Consider the following 17753-nt stretch of genomic DNA (forward strand, 5'->3'; position numbering starts at 1 on the left):
ATTTCAGCAAATAAGGTTTGACCTTTAATTTTGATCTACAGTCTGCTTGCATATTGTGCACTATCCCATGATCACAAAATGACAACTGATTAAGATATGTCAAGCTTAAAACAGTTTAAACATGTCTTATTATCATGAGGATACAGTAAATACAGGTCAGTGCAGTAACCGGGCAACTTGTGAACTCCTAACACTTGGTGATAAATGGTAGGTTAACCTGGCACATTTAAAAGGAACATAATGGGATAGCTGATGGAAACCCTTCCTCCCTTCCAATCGCTTTTTTTCAATAGAGATAATCTTGGCCAGCTGTGTACACACACACACACACAGTCACAGAGTGTAATAACTTGTAGCCTCAAAAAAGGTCTGGTGATGTGATCTGTCCACACAGATGTGGATGTGCATGTACATGGGAGTAATACACAGGGAACACATGTAGTGTTTTTCCCCCATCACTGCCCATGTTTATCAGATAAACACTGTCCTGCTGTACAAAGACCAAATGTTTGGCCGAAGTGAAATAACACTAAGGCAATGTAAACAGTCTGGCTAAACGAGACAAGAGGGACGGACGGACACACACACGGACACACACGGACACACACGGACACACACACACACGGACACACACACACACACACGGACACACACGGACACACACGGACAAACACACACGGACACACACACACACGGACACACACACGGACACACACACATGGACACACACACACGGACACACACAGAACTTTTTTAACAAAAACGTATTTAATAATAACAAAAAGACACAAGACAGGTTGCACAAGACCAGACACACTAATAAATGCCCTAAGCTAAATACTAATCTAAACACCATAAACATAAACCTAAACAATACTAAACCCTATGCTAAGCTTACACTTGCTAACAAAAAACATGAACAAGACTAACACTTAACAAGACCTCTGAACATGATCTAACAAGAACATGACAAAGCCAAAAGCACAACAAGCATGAAAATCATGAAAAAAGCATGAAAAGGCAATCCAACATGAGCATCAAACCAAAATTATGAGAAGAAGCCTCTGCCGAATAACCCACAGCTGCTCCCTTAAATACCATCAGCATTTCACCTAAAACGAGGAGCAGCTGTGGTTCATTGGCTTCAGTCCAATCAGAAGAGAGGAGGCATAGGCTTAACAGCCTAAACAAACCTTCTCCAACATGTGCTCCTGGAGAAAGGGGCATGGCTCCAGGAGCACAAGGAGGCTTGATTCGTGACAGGCGGGAAATATATATTTTTTATATTTAATTTTTTTATATTTTAATTTTGCTGGATATTTTCAATTGCAACAATTTAAATCTAGCTCTATCAATTTCAATAAACATGACTTGGTTTGGTTTACTTTACTGGGCTGCCTAGTCACCAGATCTAAATCCAGTAGAACATGATAGAACATGGGACATGGTAGAACAGGAAATTCACAAATATGCAACAATTATGAGTTGCAGTCGTGTCAACACAAAGCAAAATCTCGAAGAAACAGTTTCCACACTTCATGATATTCAGCCACAGATAACTGAAGCTATTTCATCAACCTTTACTTAGATAGGCTGTAGCAATGCTTGAGTGATATTGGGGGCAGCAATATGTGCCAAAAAAAAAACATTTCACGCACTATTACACCACCACCAGAAAACGTTTTCTAAATTAATAACTGTCCAGTTTTAACAAGCCTGTGCCTTATCTAGCCTCAGATTTGTGCTCTTTGCTGACAGAAATAGAAGCAGATGTGGTCTTTTGTTGTCATAGCCACCTGAGTGGGGAAAATGCTATTTACTTAAAAGTTTATTTGAACATAAAGGTGTGATGTCATGTCACACTGTAGGCCGGGGCCAATCCAACAGTGGACATTTTTTCAGGCCTAAATGTAGTTCAGTGAATAAAAATATTGTTACAGTGTAACATTTTAATATTTTTAAACGTAACTTTTCAGACACCTTTTTATCATTGTTTTTACTGTCATACCAAAGGATTGTCATTTGTAACTGTGCAAAAAACTGTAAAAATAGTATTTTCATTCAAATTTCAGTTTAAACCTGCTTCTTTTCAGACCTTGCATTCTGGTAATAAAATGAATGTCCATATGTATTGACAGAATAGTAAATATACTTTATAAAATAGAATATTTTTTAAAGTAGATTGCTGATAAGTTCATGTAATCAAACCAGTGAATAATTTTTTCTATTACACTTTCATCAACAACTTTATCCTAGGCAGGGTCACAGCAGGAAACACTGGGGGCAAGGCAAGAACACCAAAGACAGGGTGTCAATCACTGCAGGGCTTTGGCCACCACACCCCACCCCCTAAAAAAAGACACGATCGGCCAACATCAGTGCTGAGATTTAAACCAAGATCTTAGCAGATTAATATTTCTTTAAACATGCATCATTTATTAATGCACATTTTCAGTAAATGATGATTAAGTTAGGGTGGCACAGTGGCTTAGTGTTGCCTCACAGCAACAAGGTCCTGGATTTAATTCCTAGGTGAAGCGGTCTGGGCCCTTTCTGTGTGGAGTTTGCATGTTCTCCCCGTGTCTGTGTCGGTTTCCTCTTGGAGTTTCGGTTTCCTCCCACAGTCTAAAGACATGCAGTCAGGTTAATTGAAGCAAGGTGTGTGTGTGTCCTGTGATGGACTGGTTTAATAAATTATATAAGCTTTATTTGTCACTGAAAGTACATAAAAAGGACATCACCTTAACCGCCAATGTACATACATATATTCAAAACTCTAAACCTGAAATTTACTCCGAAATCTAAAGGGTTTCAGCCCAAAATCAGATTTAGCTGCTCTTTAAGGCCAAGAAATCCCAAACTACTGTGTGTGGTTATACATCAATACCTGGTACAGAATATAATGTGGCATGTGCAGTGTTTACTTTTTCTGATGATCCTGTACTGAGTCAAGCCCAAGTTAAACTACACTTGCTCTCCCAAGTGTCTCCTCCCTTAAATAAACCAGCATACAAACACACATTGCTGTGCTGTTTTAATGTGTTAATCACACACATTGTGATGAAGTAGAGAAACACACACATCCACTCCCTTGATGACTGAGGATTATGCTCAAACAGCACTGCAGTCACACATTTATCATTAAGCCCTGCAATAGACTGGCGACCTGTCCGAAGTGTGATACTGCATTGCACCCAGTGATTCGGGTGAAACTAGACCCACTGTGACCCTGACAAGGATAAAGCAGTGATAAAACATTAAAATGGAAAAAATTAGCACTTATTGCAATTTTTGGGCTTCTGTTCACAGACAATTTTAATTTACGTAGGCATTTTGGGTTCTTGGATTTTCTTGAGGACTCTTCCTTAAGCCCCTGGAATTATCCCCAAGCTCTAAGTTGAGAACATTAATACTCATACATAAGGATCAGTGATCCTGGAATGCACAATGTTCTCTGGTAGCACATTTAGTGCTGCTGAAGACAAATACAGGTCACGGAAAAATTATGGCAGTGTTGGAAATTTAAAATGAAATCTTGGGAGTTTGACCGCTGCTACAAGACTTGTCTAAAATCCATGAGTAGAAGCACAGCAGAGCCCTAGATGGCTCCAAACTTTCCTTCTTCACCTTTTAAATTGTGTTTTGTCTAGGCATGACATTGCAACCATAGTGCCAAGGCTTCATTTTTTTTAATAATATTTGGGCACAAGCCTATGGCTGACACCAAGGAAAGAGTAAGAGCTTTATTCGGATTAGGATCTTGGTGGAAAAGGAAATACACTGTTGACAAGGTCAATCAATCACAAATACCAAAAAAAGTCATATTTGTTTTTGAATATTTCAACCATGACAGCACAAAAATCTGATATTACTGTATAACAGAAAACCCCTTTTACTCTTTGTATAGCAGAGATAAGGCCTTTTTTCTCAGTGCTGGCTATGTGCCAATTCTCAGAATTGTTCTTAATACTGTACCATGGTCAGTGTTTGCATAAGTGTGACACTGCTCTTTTTAGCTGTCTAGTTCAACATTGTATAGCAATTAGCAGTTTAAGACTTTAATCAGCCAAACCATATTTTCTTCCTGCCAGTGTCAGTAAGCCAGAGATGCTTTTTCCTTCACTGACCTGAGATCAGCTGTTTCCATTAAAAGGATCAAAGCTGTTGTGATGAGACAGCTAATTCTAGATTATCCAGACTATAAATGAGTATGAAAGAGTTTATAACCTAAAAATGCTCTAAAAGCTAATATATGACTTTAGAGAATGAAATCATCGGCAGGGAAATCAGCTAGCCATTTTTACCACCTACATTTTCCAGTGACAAGGTAAATATTCTCCTTTATTCCAATCAGCTTATAAGCAGTAAAGACGTCAGATTTATTATATGCTTACACTGATACAAGCGCAAATGTCGTTTTGGATGGTAAATGTCAGCTGATGCTAAGTACTATTACAGAAAAACATTGTCCAGCATAACAATAAAATTATTTTATTTTGGAAATGCTAAACTTTATCTAACTGGTTGGATTATTTCACATTAAAGACAATATATAGGTAATATGGCTCAATATATTCATCAGTTGTGTTTATAGGTTACAAACACTAATGGTACAAACACATCCAACACTGCACATGACCTTGAACGAATCAAGTGAAGAATAAAGTAAACATTGCTCTTGATTTCTGCATATTTGGATTTTCACTATATAGAAAACATATTTTAAATAAGTCATCATGTTTTAGCATAAAGAATCTCTGATCAGGGTTATTATTGCCACCACTACACTATGTATATGTGTTTATGTGTTTCTATACACACATTAGTAATTCAAAACACACAAGAACAAACCAGGAAAGTTTTAACTATTGTAAGTGGCTGTAATATCTTTTGTTTTAGGAGCAGGAAGTGCATGCAGCTTTATCCTTTAAGCCAGGGGTCATCAAACTACGGCCCGATGCTTTAATTTGACCGGTCCCTTTAACCACAGCAGCAATACATGTTGTCTGGCCATTGTTCATCTTCGAACTCACAGTATTATAAATGGGGAAAAAATAACAAAGGAGTCTCAGTAGATTATACGGCAGCGATCCAACGGGTGGCGCTCCAAGCATGAGGGGAGTGATTGGCGCATCAATAGAGACATGAGTGACCGCAGCCACTGTGGGATTTCGTTATGAAAATCCTCGTGTCCTGTGTTAATTTCATTAAAGCTAATGCTCTTAACTACAGGCAGTTTCAGGAATTCTTGTCTGAGCTGAAGATGTGCTTTACTGAGATCCGCTCGCTGAGTCGGGGCGAGTTTTGAAATGTTTTAACGTCCTGCTCCCGGAGATCACCGCATTTATGCATCCAAAATCAAAACTCAAGCACATTGTTTAATTTTTATGCTTCTCTTTCCATTGCCCCCGATCTCAATAAAACATGCACTCAAAGTAACTACCGTTTTCGGGAGCATCTACTTCTGTGTGCAGACTTTTTCGAAGTTGAAACACCTTAAATCTCCAACCAGATCCAGACACACTGATCAACATTTATTAGCTATTATGACTGGCAGTAACAAATATGGAACCTGACGCTTACTCTCTCTCGTCAGGGAAAAGCAGGCTCACAGTTCACACTGATTTTTTAAGGAAACACTGTATGAGGTAGGATAATGGAAATTATTAAAATAAATACAATTTCTGCATTATCATTATGAACTACAATTATACAAAGCCCAGACAATACGTCCAGTATACATAGTAAATAGCTTTTTTGGGTGTGTTTACTATTTCACCCGCGGTCCGGCCCCCCGAAACACTGAAGAACAGTAATCTGGCCCTTCGGTTAAAAAGTTTGAGGACCCCTGCTTTAAGCATTGAGTAATTTATTTCAGCTGCTTCATCTGATGCAAGTAGAAATGTATTGCAACACAGAAATGGATAAAAGCTTGTGTCTACACTTCGGGTATGCATTACACAGAGTAAATATGTCTGTTGTAAGGCTTTAACAAATTGCTGTGTAGCAAAATTGCAGACTGCATACAGAAAGTCTTGAATAAATTCTTGATTTTTTGGCAATAATGATTTTGCATTTAATTATTTACATTTAACATTTAATTTATTCATAACATAACCGGCCTTATGCCATGCAACACTAAATAACTATGATTAGTTTGGAAAATGGAAAGTGGCTGTTTTCGAAACAATGGGAATGTGTAACTCACGATTTTTAACTCATTTTATTTGCTTTGTTTGCTCAAGGTTTTCAGATGATAAAATCACGCTCAAAGCCTTGCATCAAAGAATAAACTCTTTAAGACTGATAGTCCTTTAATGTAAACCAAAAGCAGAATGGCAAATTAAAGTACACAAGTACACAAATTAAAGTACTCGCATTGTCCCAATTTGGATATAACTAACTCCCTGTGCACTGTGCCTACCTCTACCGAATGCACATCCTCACTTTCCAAGGAACCTGTAAGCTTGCATGTTTCCTGCTTCTTTTCAAAAACTCAGCATGTACTGATGACCAAGTGGGGCATGAAAACAAACCGACAACTATGATTTACTTACATTGTTCCTTGATGTAAAATACTTAGTTTTAGTATAAAATGCCAGTTCGTGCTTTGGAGTCAAATTGGTATCAATGCTTCATCAATATAGAGAAGGCTTGTGAGGCCTGCAGATTGTCCGCAAAATGAAGCAGACTTGAAATATTATTGTATCATATAAAACTGAAAAGTGGGAGGCCATGCCTCCATCTCTGATACAGACAAGTACAGGCCATGCCTCTACCACTGCAAGAAGACTTGTTTACTGGAACAGCCATGTCATGCCTTCTTATTAGAATGGTTCCTTTACATTCTTTTCTGATTTTTCATGACTCCTGACTCTGTACCTCAGAAACAGAAATCATGGAACATGTTCCCATCATTTCCACTCACCCAGATCTGTAGTTTAATGCGTTTCTCATTGTGGTACACAGTTTTGACTTTAAAGTCAATGCCGACAGTGCTGACGAATGCCGAGGTGAATGAATCATCAGCGTAGCGGAACAGAAAACTGGTCTTCCCCACACTGCTGTTACCAATGATGAGCAGCTTAAACATGTAGTCAAAGTTCTGGTCGGCTGCATCCTTCTGCGCCGGCATCTGCTGACGGGGGTCACTCACTGAGGCCATCTACATGATCAGAGGCCAAAATAATAATAGAGCATTAAAACAAAACAATGGTGTTATGGTACACCAAGATTTGGAATGAAAAATCTAAACAGATGTACTAGTAACATTATTCTAAAATAAAATCTATTCTAAAATATTCATTTTTCCCCCATGAAACAGAATACAAATTTGCTAAAACAGCATATTTTATAAGAATTTAAAAACAGACAAAAATAAACTTTTGATAGATAAAGGCTAAAAACTACTTACAAATAAAAGTGTATCTACAACACTAATCAGTGGGTGGCTGAGTTGCAGGTGTATTAGTCACTAAAACTTAAACTGTTTTCAAGAGAAGAAGCCTTAAAGGTGTTCTATTATCTTTCCTATTAAATAAACTTTTTAATGGTTTGGGAACTGAGAACGCTAATTGTTTCAGTTTTGCAAGTGGAATCTTTTGTCCATTTTTGCTTGTTATGAGACTTTAGCTGCTCAACAGTCCAAGGTTGCCGTTGTCTGATTCTACTCTTTATGATGCTCAATACATTTTCAATAGGAGACAGATCTGGACTGCAAACAGGCCAGTCAAAGCACACACACTCTGTGTCTGTGAAACCACACTGTTGTACTGCATACAGAATGAATTGCTGATGTTTGTCCCTGTTTGACAGACATGGCTAAAACCTTTTGGTGTGTGTTGCAGATATCAAATTCTAAATATGTTTGTATTCACAAAATACAATGTAGTTGAAGATCAGTGAAAACACTGAAAAGCATTTCTATTATGTATGTATCTATATCCTTGAATATATAAAGTCACTCAAACCATCCTCTTCACTGTATGTGCTGTCAATTATAGACATTCTTAACAGCTCCAGTCTGTTTAAACTTTGTCATTATTGCCTCAATAGTAAAAAATTTGTAATTTTAACTATTTAGCTATTTTCTTGTAGACATTTCATTATTTTTGTAGCGCAACTACCTTTTTGTACATCAGCCAGCCTACATGTACAGAAAGTGACACAATATGTACCTCTGCTACTCATGCAGCACCACATCCAGACATCAGAGCTTGCTATTGTATCATCAACAATAAGAATTCCCATGTAACCTTCCCTTACTTTAGTTGCAGCCAATTGTCTGTTGAGCACACAGCCAGGCTGGTAGGACCATTGGGACCTGAACAGTGTTGTCTTTTTTGTCTTATAATTGTACTACCTGGTCTTTCTCGTAGTGATTGATGAGTCACTGTCTTTTTATTTTCCATAAAAAGAGAAAGTTGTGACTAACTATTTTAGTGTACCTAATTATACAGATGCACTTTATAACATAAAATATAACTGGAAATATACTTGCCAACAACTGTGGCACACTTTAAGATTTTTTTCATGATAAGATTTCATGACAGTTTTTATTTCTCTCAGCTGTAATACATGACTGTTAAACCTTGGCCCTCTGACTATCCCTGATATAAGAGGCTTTTAGCATTTGTAAGGTCATCCCTTCAACATGTAGACAGATTGTTGTCAATCTATTCAACTTGCAACCTGTGGACTCCAGTTGAGATCTAGACACATTGCAAGGATAATAGAAGCAAACAGAATGCATCTGAATAAATTTTTAGTTAATTAAAAAAAAATTAAAACATGCACTTTATCATTATGGGTGAATCTACTGTCTATGTGTGAGTGTATTTGTATATGCTTTAATTGACAGCACACACATCACTTCTAATCTTCCCCTCACGAGACTATAATCTTTTTTCTCCATCTTTCTCTTTTTTCTTTTCTTCCCCATCTCTTTTTCTGTAAAATGCATAATCAGAGATGCTAAGTGAGGCTTTTCCCCTTATACAGTGGGGGAAATAAGTATTTGATCCCCTGCTGATTTTGTAAGTTTACCCCCTTACAAAGACTTGAACAGTCTATAATTTTTATGGAAGGTTTATTTTAACAGAGAGAGACAGAATATCAACAAAAAATCCAGAAAAAAAACATTAAATAAAATTTATAAATTAATTTGTTTTTAATTAAGGGAAATAAGTATTTGATCCCCTACCAACAAGCAAGAATTCTGACCCCCACAGACCGGTTATGTGCCCATGAGGCACACAAATTAGTCCTGTCCCTGTATAAAAGACTCCTGTCACAGATTCAGTTTCTTCAGTTCAAATCTCTCGACCACCATGGGCAAGACCAAAGAGCTATCAAAGGACGTCAGGGACAAGATTGTAGACCTGCACAAGGCTGGAATGGGCTACAAGACCATCAGCAAGAAGCTTGGTGAGAAAGAGACCACTGTTGGTGCGATAATTCGAAAATGGAAGAAATACAAGATCACAGTCCATCACCCTCACTCTGGAGCTCCATGCAAGATCTCACCTGGTGGGGTAAGAATGATTCTGAGAAAGATGAGGTCAGTCCAGAATTACACGGGAGGAGCTTGTCAATTATCTCAAGGGAGCTGGGAGCACAGTCACCAAGAAAACCATTAGTAACACACTTCGCCGTAATGGATTGAGATCCTGCAGTGCCCGCAAAGTCCCTTTGCTCAAGAAGGCTCATGTACAGGCCCGTCTGAAGTTTGCCAATGAACACCTGAATGATTCAGAGAAAGCTTGGGAGAATGTGATATGGTCAGATGAGACCAAAATTTAGCTCTTTGGCATCAACTCCACTCGCCGTGTTTGGAGGCAAAGAAATGCCCGGTGGGGATGGTGTTCTTGGGGTCATATCCAGCATTTCTCTGCTCCCAGCTCCCTTGAGATCATTGACAAGCTCCTCCCGTGTAATTCTGGACTGACCTCACCTTTCTCAGAATCATTCTTACCCCACCAGGTGAGATCTTGCATGGAGCTCCAGAGTGAGGGTGATTGACTGTGATCTTGTATTTCTTCCATTTTCGAATTATCGCACCAACAGTGGTCTCTTTCTCACCAAGCTTCTTGCTGATGGTCTTGTAGCCCATTCCAGCCTTGTGCAGGTCTACAATCTTGTCCCTGACGTCCTTTGATAGCTCTTTGGTCTTGCCCATGGTGGTCGAGAGATTTGAACGGAAGAAACTGATTCTGTGACAGGAGTCTTTTATACAGGGACAGGACTAATTTGTGTGCCTCATGGGCACATAACCGGTCTGTGGGGGTCAGAATTCTTGCTGGTTGGTAGGGGATCAAATACTTATTTCCCTTAATTAAATACAAATTAATTTATAACTTTTATTTAATGTTTTTTTTCTGGATTTTTTGTTGATATTCTGTCTCTCTCTGTTAAAATAAACCTTCCATAAAAATTATAGACTGTTCAAGTCTTTGTAAGGGGGTAAACTTACAAAATCAGCAGGGGATCAAATACTTATTTCCCCCACTGTATGTACTTGGTTCCACAGGGACCAGCTCAGCACAAACCATCTGGACCATAAAGGTAGATGACAAAACCTCAGCTAACACAGTGCTAACACAGTCCTTCCCTGCTTTTGCTTCTACAGATGTTAAATTTGAAACTGTATTACAGGAAAAGACTCACCAGCAAAAAATTATAGTTTGGCAAAAATAAAAAGTACACAATTTGTTTATATTCTAAAGATAAAAAAATCCCCCAATATATATGGTGTCTAAACTTCGCTCTTCAGCTTTGCACTGAATCAATGTAGCAACACTACCAAACACCTGTGAGGCACCTTAACATCTGACCAGAGCGGTAGAGAGAACAGAGTGGCGACACTCCCATAGGGAACCGTTGTAACGGGGGCGGGACATTTTTCTGCGCAGCTTCCGGGTTGAGCCCCATTCATTTCCACTACTTATCAAGCATTTTTAGCTGTTTGTTGCTTTGTTTTAAAAAAAATAATGAATTTAATGTAATTAATATACTTAATACTGTTATTGTTTAGCATTTGCTCAGCACTAAATGTTACATGTTTATCTTAATTAATAGGTATAACCCAATTTAGCTTAGTCAGTTAAGCTAAATTAATGACACTAGAGTCTTTTCACCTAAAATGAGTTGATTAATCAAGAGTCTTGTTACAGAAATGATCATAAACCATTAGAGCCCTAATAAATCATGCTACTTTTACTTTCATACTTAAGCACATTTGAAGGTAAATTTAGTTTAGTACTTTAGTGGAGGTAAAGAGTATTTTTACTTTTACTACTACTTTTACTGGAGTAATATTTTACCTTGGATATCTCTACTTTAACTCAACTGCATGGTTTGTGTACCTTGTCCACCATTTACATTAGACAAAATGAACTAGTGCATATTCAGAATGAATTCATTAATGTATTACATGTAGAAATAAATTATTAATCACTCATGAAATAAGACATGAATTCATGCTATTTCATGTACCTGCACTATAATGTTAAAGGTACGGTAGTGTGTTTATGAATCTGTTCATTCAGTGCAGGTACACCTTATGAATCCAGCCACATGGCTTAGAGTTTAACCAAAATGATTATTATTATTATGAATCCTCAGGAAAGTGAAGGGAGGTTAGTTTATGCAAAATACAAAACAAAAAAACTGTCTAATCTCTGTACTGTATATTGTCTCTACTACTTAATGATATCGCTTTATGTAACATATGCTAATATAATGTACTGTGTGTTAACAAGAACGACCTATTAACAAGTCATTATAAACATCAATCTTCCACTTAATATACCAAATTTACATTAAAGCAGATGCAGTAAATGTAAAGGCAGTTGAAAATACCCAGAAATTGTACGAATGTTTATTATTTAGCGTTTAATATTTCATTCACTGCTGCCTGTCCCATATGAGAACATGACAGCAGCGGGTTTGTTTGGAACTATTGGAGGGTTACATGAACCACGTGACCGCGTGGCGGCGAGATCAAGGAGTGTCGCAACTCTCTCTATCTACGGCTCTGCATCTGACTATAGCTGACTAAAACACCCAGTACCTCAGTTGCCTTAACACACCTTAATACCTGCTTCTTTTTACCCTGTTCCTCTCCCAATTTAGCCATTATCCAATTCCCTATTGCCCTTCTGCCACATGAACAACACCCTTACTGGTTAAGAAGGATAGCAAGGTAGCACATATCTCCAACAGATGTAAAGCTACTGACTATATCTTTTCTGTCCAGGCAGATGGCACAACCAAAGTCTACTCTCAGCTGTGCGGGAATAGCTCATTAGCAGGCTGTACCACTTAAGCACCCACTTAACAAACTGTTTAATCCTGTTAAACCTGTCCAACATCAAAATGTATAACTACATTATAAAAACCTGTTTAACTTCTGCCCAGGGCCTTAATACCTGCCAGAAAATATGGAGGCTATGGTATCTGGTACAAAATAACAGAAGAATTTCTGTAGCTCAAATCATTTTAACATTGATGATGAGGTGAATGTGTCGATGCTGTGCATCAAATCCCTCTGTGTATGAGGTTGCATAGTTACTAGTCAAAGTGCCCATGCTCCTGCCCCCCTTAGACCAGGGGTCTTCAACCTGTGGGGCGCCCCCCCCGAGTACTTATGAACCGGTGGCACACGAGACTGGCGGAGGACGCGGCAGGCATCTGTGATTGAGTCGTGGACCACTAAGGGGAGGGGCGCGTGGCGAAAGCCGTGCTTGGCATCCGTGCTCGAGCCGTGCCTTATCCAGGGGAGGGGGGTGTGGCGGAAGCAGCGCTTGGTACACGCGACCGAGTGCTGTTCCACCAAGGGGGGGGGGGGGCGTGGTGTGAGGGGGGGGGGGGGGGGGGCGCAAGTCGTGCTTGGCACACGAAGGGGGGGCGCATGCCTAAAAAGGTTGAAAACCCCTGCCTTAGACAATGCCTACAAAAGGCATGTAGGCATCAGGACTGGACATTGGAGCATTGAAAAAGGCCAACTGAACTGTCAAATTCTTTTTTCTTTTTTTTACAAAATTGTGTTGATGAATGGACATGTGTGCTTTATTTACCCATGGAAATGATAGAATCAGGTTGTACTGTAGGATAAACCACTTTGTAATGTCCTGGTACCATATAACACAGGACTCCTTCAGTTGTCTTTTGCTGTCTGTGTCTCAGGTCAGAGCTTATTTGACAGCATATTAGGCAGGTGGTTCTAATGTTTTGGCTCATCAGTGTAAAACACACTAACATATGTGTAAAACACCTAACATATTTTCTAAACACCAGCCCATTATCTTCAAGCCTGTGCAAAACATCTGCTTTTTTACCTCCTGGTCAATCTTAACTTAAACAACTTAATATGCATCTTACACCACAACACCTAATCACACAACAAAACTTAACCCCACCACCTCAAAATGTTTGCTTCATCTCATTAAAACTCAAGGTTTTAAATTCCCTATGAGTGTATAAATAGTAGCCTGAGGGAGTCACCAGGATCTAAGGATCTGACACACCTTGTTGAAGAAAGGTGAGTTGGGCAACAGCTTATTTGCTATAACAACAGAGATGTGTCACAATTCTATTTGAACAAATCTTTGTCTGGAACAGTTAAACTGCTGTAGTTCTAGGAGAGAGTATAGCCATATTTTTTTACATTAGGAATTCAGTAAGGTGAAACGAATAATAAAATGTTTAGAGAGCACAGTCTTAGTTTGGTGTCTGGTCATGCTAATCAGTCTAAAGGGAATCTATCTCTCATGATCTAGAGCAGTGGTTCTCACCCTTTTCCCCCCCTGCATTCAAAAGTTTTTTTTCTTGGACCCCTTTAACATGGGTTATGATTAGGGTTGGGCGATATTGCCGATTTTCATACCGTCATACCGTCTTCAGGAAATACCGCGGTATACGGTATTACCGCGGGGCGGGGCTGGGCGTGAGGGGGTGTCGCGGACAAACTTTACAGTGTACACACTTGAGTGTAATTACAATATTTCAATGTTTTATTATAAAAGATTTAACAATCTGAACATCAAACATTGCTTATCTTGTCTGATCTATAATAAATACGCATAAGTATAAATGCATGTGTATCAATTACACTTTAACACAAACATTACCACATAACATTTTGGCATTGTAATCTCTCTCTGCCCACACAAAACAGAATAATAGCAGGCTACACACTTCAATATATTTCAAAAGTTAACTGCTTACTTTATAGTTACAGATATTTCTTAAAAGTGTATGAACGTGTACGATTAGTTATGCCTGTAATCCAGAATTAAGTTCTATACCGTAACAAAAAATATGAATGTAAATGTTCATGTTGCAATGACGGTGATGTAAAATAATGTTAAAATAATTCAAAGTCCAAACATTTTTGTGGTTTGAGTGGTTAACGAGAACGCTACTTTAAATGTCACACAAGCTCAGTGCAAAACACGAGCACGGAAACTGTACAAATCCGATCTATTCCCTACACACTCGCTCCCTACGCTTAACATTCTTAAAGGGCCAGACAATATATTTTATAATTCACATTACACGACAGGTGAGACATTCTTTTTTCTTAATATAGCGCTTTTATTTAGGAAAAAATGGTTCTTACATAGGCAGGAAAATCTATGGCAGACAACAGTCAGAACAGCGGATTGGGCGTAACGTTATTATTACTGTTTGCTCCTTTTTCCCCAACACTTGTGCTCGATTTACACTGAAGATATATTTAGTAAATAAGTACATGTCCGCGCATGCATGCGCTTGTGTTAATTTCCGGTTGAACTGATAAAAAATGTTGATTTTGAAAAATTAAAAGACGAGCCGTTTTTCAGTTTCTGCTTGTTAGCTCACAGCTAACGCTAGCCAGTGTGGCTCTTCACTCGTCTCTGTGTTATCACCAGTGAGCACCCCACAGCCAATCAGCGAGCTCCAACCGCCTACCCCTCCCACCCCTCCCTCACTGTGGATGCGCGCATGTCCTAAAGTCTCAGTTTTCAAGGTAAACCTGAAATTTGGCGCTTCACATTTTAAAAATACCGTCACCATTTTTGAATACCGTCACCGTTTTTAAATACCGCGGTATACGGTAATATCGTCATACCGCCCAACCCTAGTTATGATATTATTTTTACACTTTCAGCAAAGGTGTTGTTTTCAAACAAACATTTATTATCTTTCTTGGGAGCTTCCGCACATAAATCCACTTCAGCGGGATCTGCATTAGCAGCTGAAATAGTTCGTAATGCCCGTCTGTTGACCTCAGCACTTTTGAGAAAGGCGAATTCAATTATTGTCTATTCTTTAAGACCCAACATAGGCTATATGTTATTTAAAATAAATTCATATGACATCACAAGTGACCTCCTGTATGATAATAGCCTTTTGATTTTCCAGTCTCATCCCGTGTAAGTATTTGTAATTTTTAAAATGCAACAGAACCCCGTCTGGGATCACGAGGCATCCTGGTGGGCCTCGGCCCTCCTGTTAAGAACCACTGATCTAGAGCAGGGGGTTTCAACCTGTGGGGGGGCGCGAGTACCTGTCCAGGTGACATTACGATATTTCTTTACTTCTAAATCCAAAGCAATTCATTTTTCACCCCAAGGAGACATATTTGATTGGTCTCGCTGACCATGCACACACGCACGTTTAATGTTATCCAGCTCAGTCCGAAAAAAGACAGTTGGCTAGCAAAACTTAAAAATATGGCTAACAGTAAAGACAAGTCGGTGACAAAAACAGTGAGTGCTGTCATAGGGCATGTGTGTGTGTTAGGGCTGCAACTGTTAGTCGACATAATCGATAACGTCGACAAATTTTTATAGTGGAATTTCATTGTCAACGTGTCATTATTTTTGCAACGCACTAAGGGAATTGCCCAGTCAGTGCTAACAAAAAAAAACAGCATGAATGATGGCGCAGCGGGGAGTATGTGAAGACAGAGAGGCAAAGATAGCGAGACCGAAACTTTAGAAAGTATGGGAGCATTTCAGCCAAAATAAACCAAAGTTGAAAGTAATAAACAAGTTGAATGCAGACACTGCAAAGCAGAGTTGTCGTTTCACGGTAGCACTACGGTGATGCTTGAGCATCTGAAACGCAAGCACCCTGCAGTCGTGATGGCCAGCGTTACTCCGGATGGGTACGTTTTTACACCGCTTCGTGCTTTAGCCAACGTAGCTTATGTTTGGTAGCTAGCTAGAGTACCTGTCGGAAAACTTGCTAAGAGAACGCTATTTTTCAGGTTTGTTAGCTAGCTAAGTGCAATAGTTAATCAGTGATTTATAGGCGTAACGTTATATAACTTAACGTTATAGCCTAACGTTACCCTGTCTCGTCTTTCATATTTTTTGCTCATGTTAATGAGAGCATTCATTCTAAATAATAAGCCTCTTCCACTTAATGGTAGCTAGTTAGCTCAGCAGATAATTCCATTAAGATATTTATGATTTAGTTGGCATAGCCAGTACACTATTTGTGATAAACTATGATACATAGCCTTCAGTTTGTGATAATTAATATGTCTTTCTCTTTTGCTCTTTCTATTAATAGCACTAAGCAATGGAGTGGGGATGAATTTGTCCAGAGAAGAGGCTCATGCACCCCTCAAATGGCTGAGGTCTTCACAGACAGCATCCACAACATGTTTCTCAACGACATTATGTTATGTTTTTGACTTCGAGTGACAACTTCTGAAACTTAACAGCTTCCCATGCTGGGGCAGAGGTTGCTATTTTGAGTTACATATTTGCACATTATCTTTATTTGAAAGACTATTTGCACTTTAATTTGTATTATTTAATTTAACTTTATTTATTTTATTTTATTTTTTTTGATTATGCGTATTAATGTTTCAAATATATTTGATTAAGCTATCAAGCTTAAGTTTCATATACATTATTTAAATTTGATATTGGAACTTAAATAACATAATAACAAAGTTTTGTTATGTTAAGGCAGAGATGGAGGGTATGACAGAAAGAATCGTTGACTAATCGAAAAAATAATCAACAGATTAGTCGACTACCAAAATAATCATTAGTTGCAGCCCTAGTGTGTGTGTATGTCTTGAAGAGAGGTGTATAGTGGGAGATGTGCTCTGTTCACAATATTACTGTAAGTGAGTCAGGAGTTGATTCGTCTCCTTAGTCAGCTCTCCATTTTTACTTATATTAATGAATGCTGCGGTTTTAAATAAACACCAGCTACTATGAAAATTTTGTGTGTCTCGCTTTCCTTACAGGTTTACAGCCAATTAAACTGGCTGTTACCACAGATCGACAGCCAAGTCAGGCTCGTTCTGCCAGTGGAACTAACAGTTAGCTCCCCTTAGTTTTTTAACTACTGACAGAAAGCGGGAATCAGAAAGGGTAACAGTGCGTTGTTTTAGCCGAGGACTCCACTAGTGAAGCCATCCATTCCGATACCACAGAGGCCGATAAGCAATCTACATCTTTTGACTGTCAGTCAAAGCAGAGTATTCTGAACTTAGCAATTGATGTACTTTTGCCTTTACTTGGCTCTGAGAAGCAACATTTTTGCTCTCATTTACAATCTCAAATCAGAAAAAGTTGGGACGGTAAAAAAAATGCAAATAAAATAATAATGCAGTGTTCCTTACATATACTTTGACTTTTATTTGATTGCAGACAGTTTGAACCAAAGATATTTAATGTTTTGTCTGCTGAACTTCATTTCATTTGTTAATATACATCCATTCCTGCATTTCAGGCCTGCAACAC

General features: G+C 38.6%; 1 protein-coding gene across 1 annotated transcript in view; it reads right to left on the reverse strand.

Moving 5' to 3' along the window:
* Positions 1-17753, reverse strand: part of rab3da (RAB3D, member RAS oncogene family, a) — a 32779-nt gene that overhangs the window by 12452 nt on the left and 2574 nt on the right. The window contains exon 2 of the mRNA XM_063009750.1: positions 6929-7165. Coding sequence (XP_062865820.1) covers positions 6929-7165 — 237 coding nt within the window. The remainder of the gene's footprint in view (positions 1-6928; positions 7166-17753) is intronic.

The sequence above is a fragment of the Trichomycterus rosablanca genome, chromosome 15, assembly GCF_030014385.1.
Source record: "Trichomycterus rosablanca isolate fTriRos1 chromosome 15, fTriRos1.hap1, whole genome shotgun sequence".
NCBI lineage: Eukaryota > Metazoa > Chordata > Actinopteri > Siluriformes > Trichomycteridae > Trichomycterus > Trichomycterus rosablanca.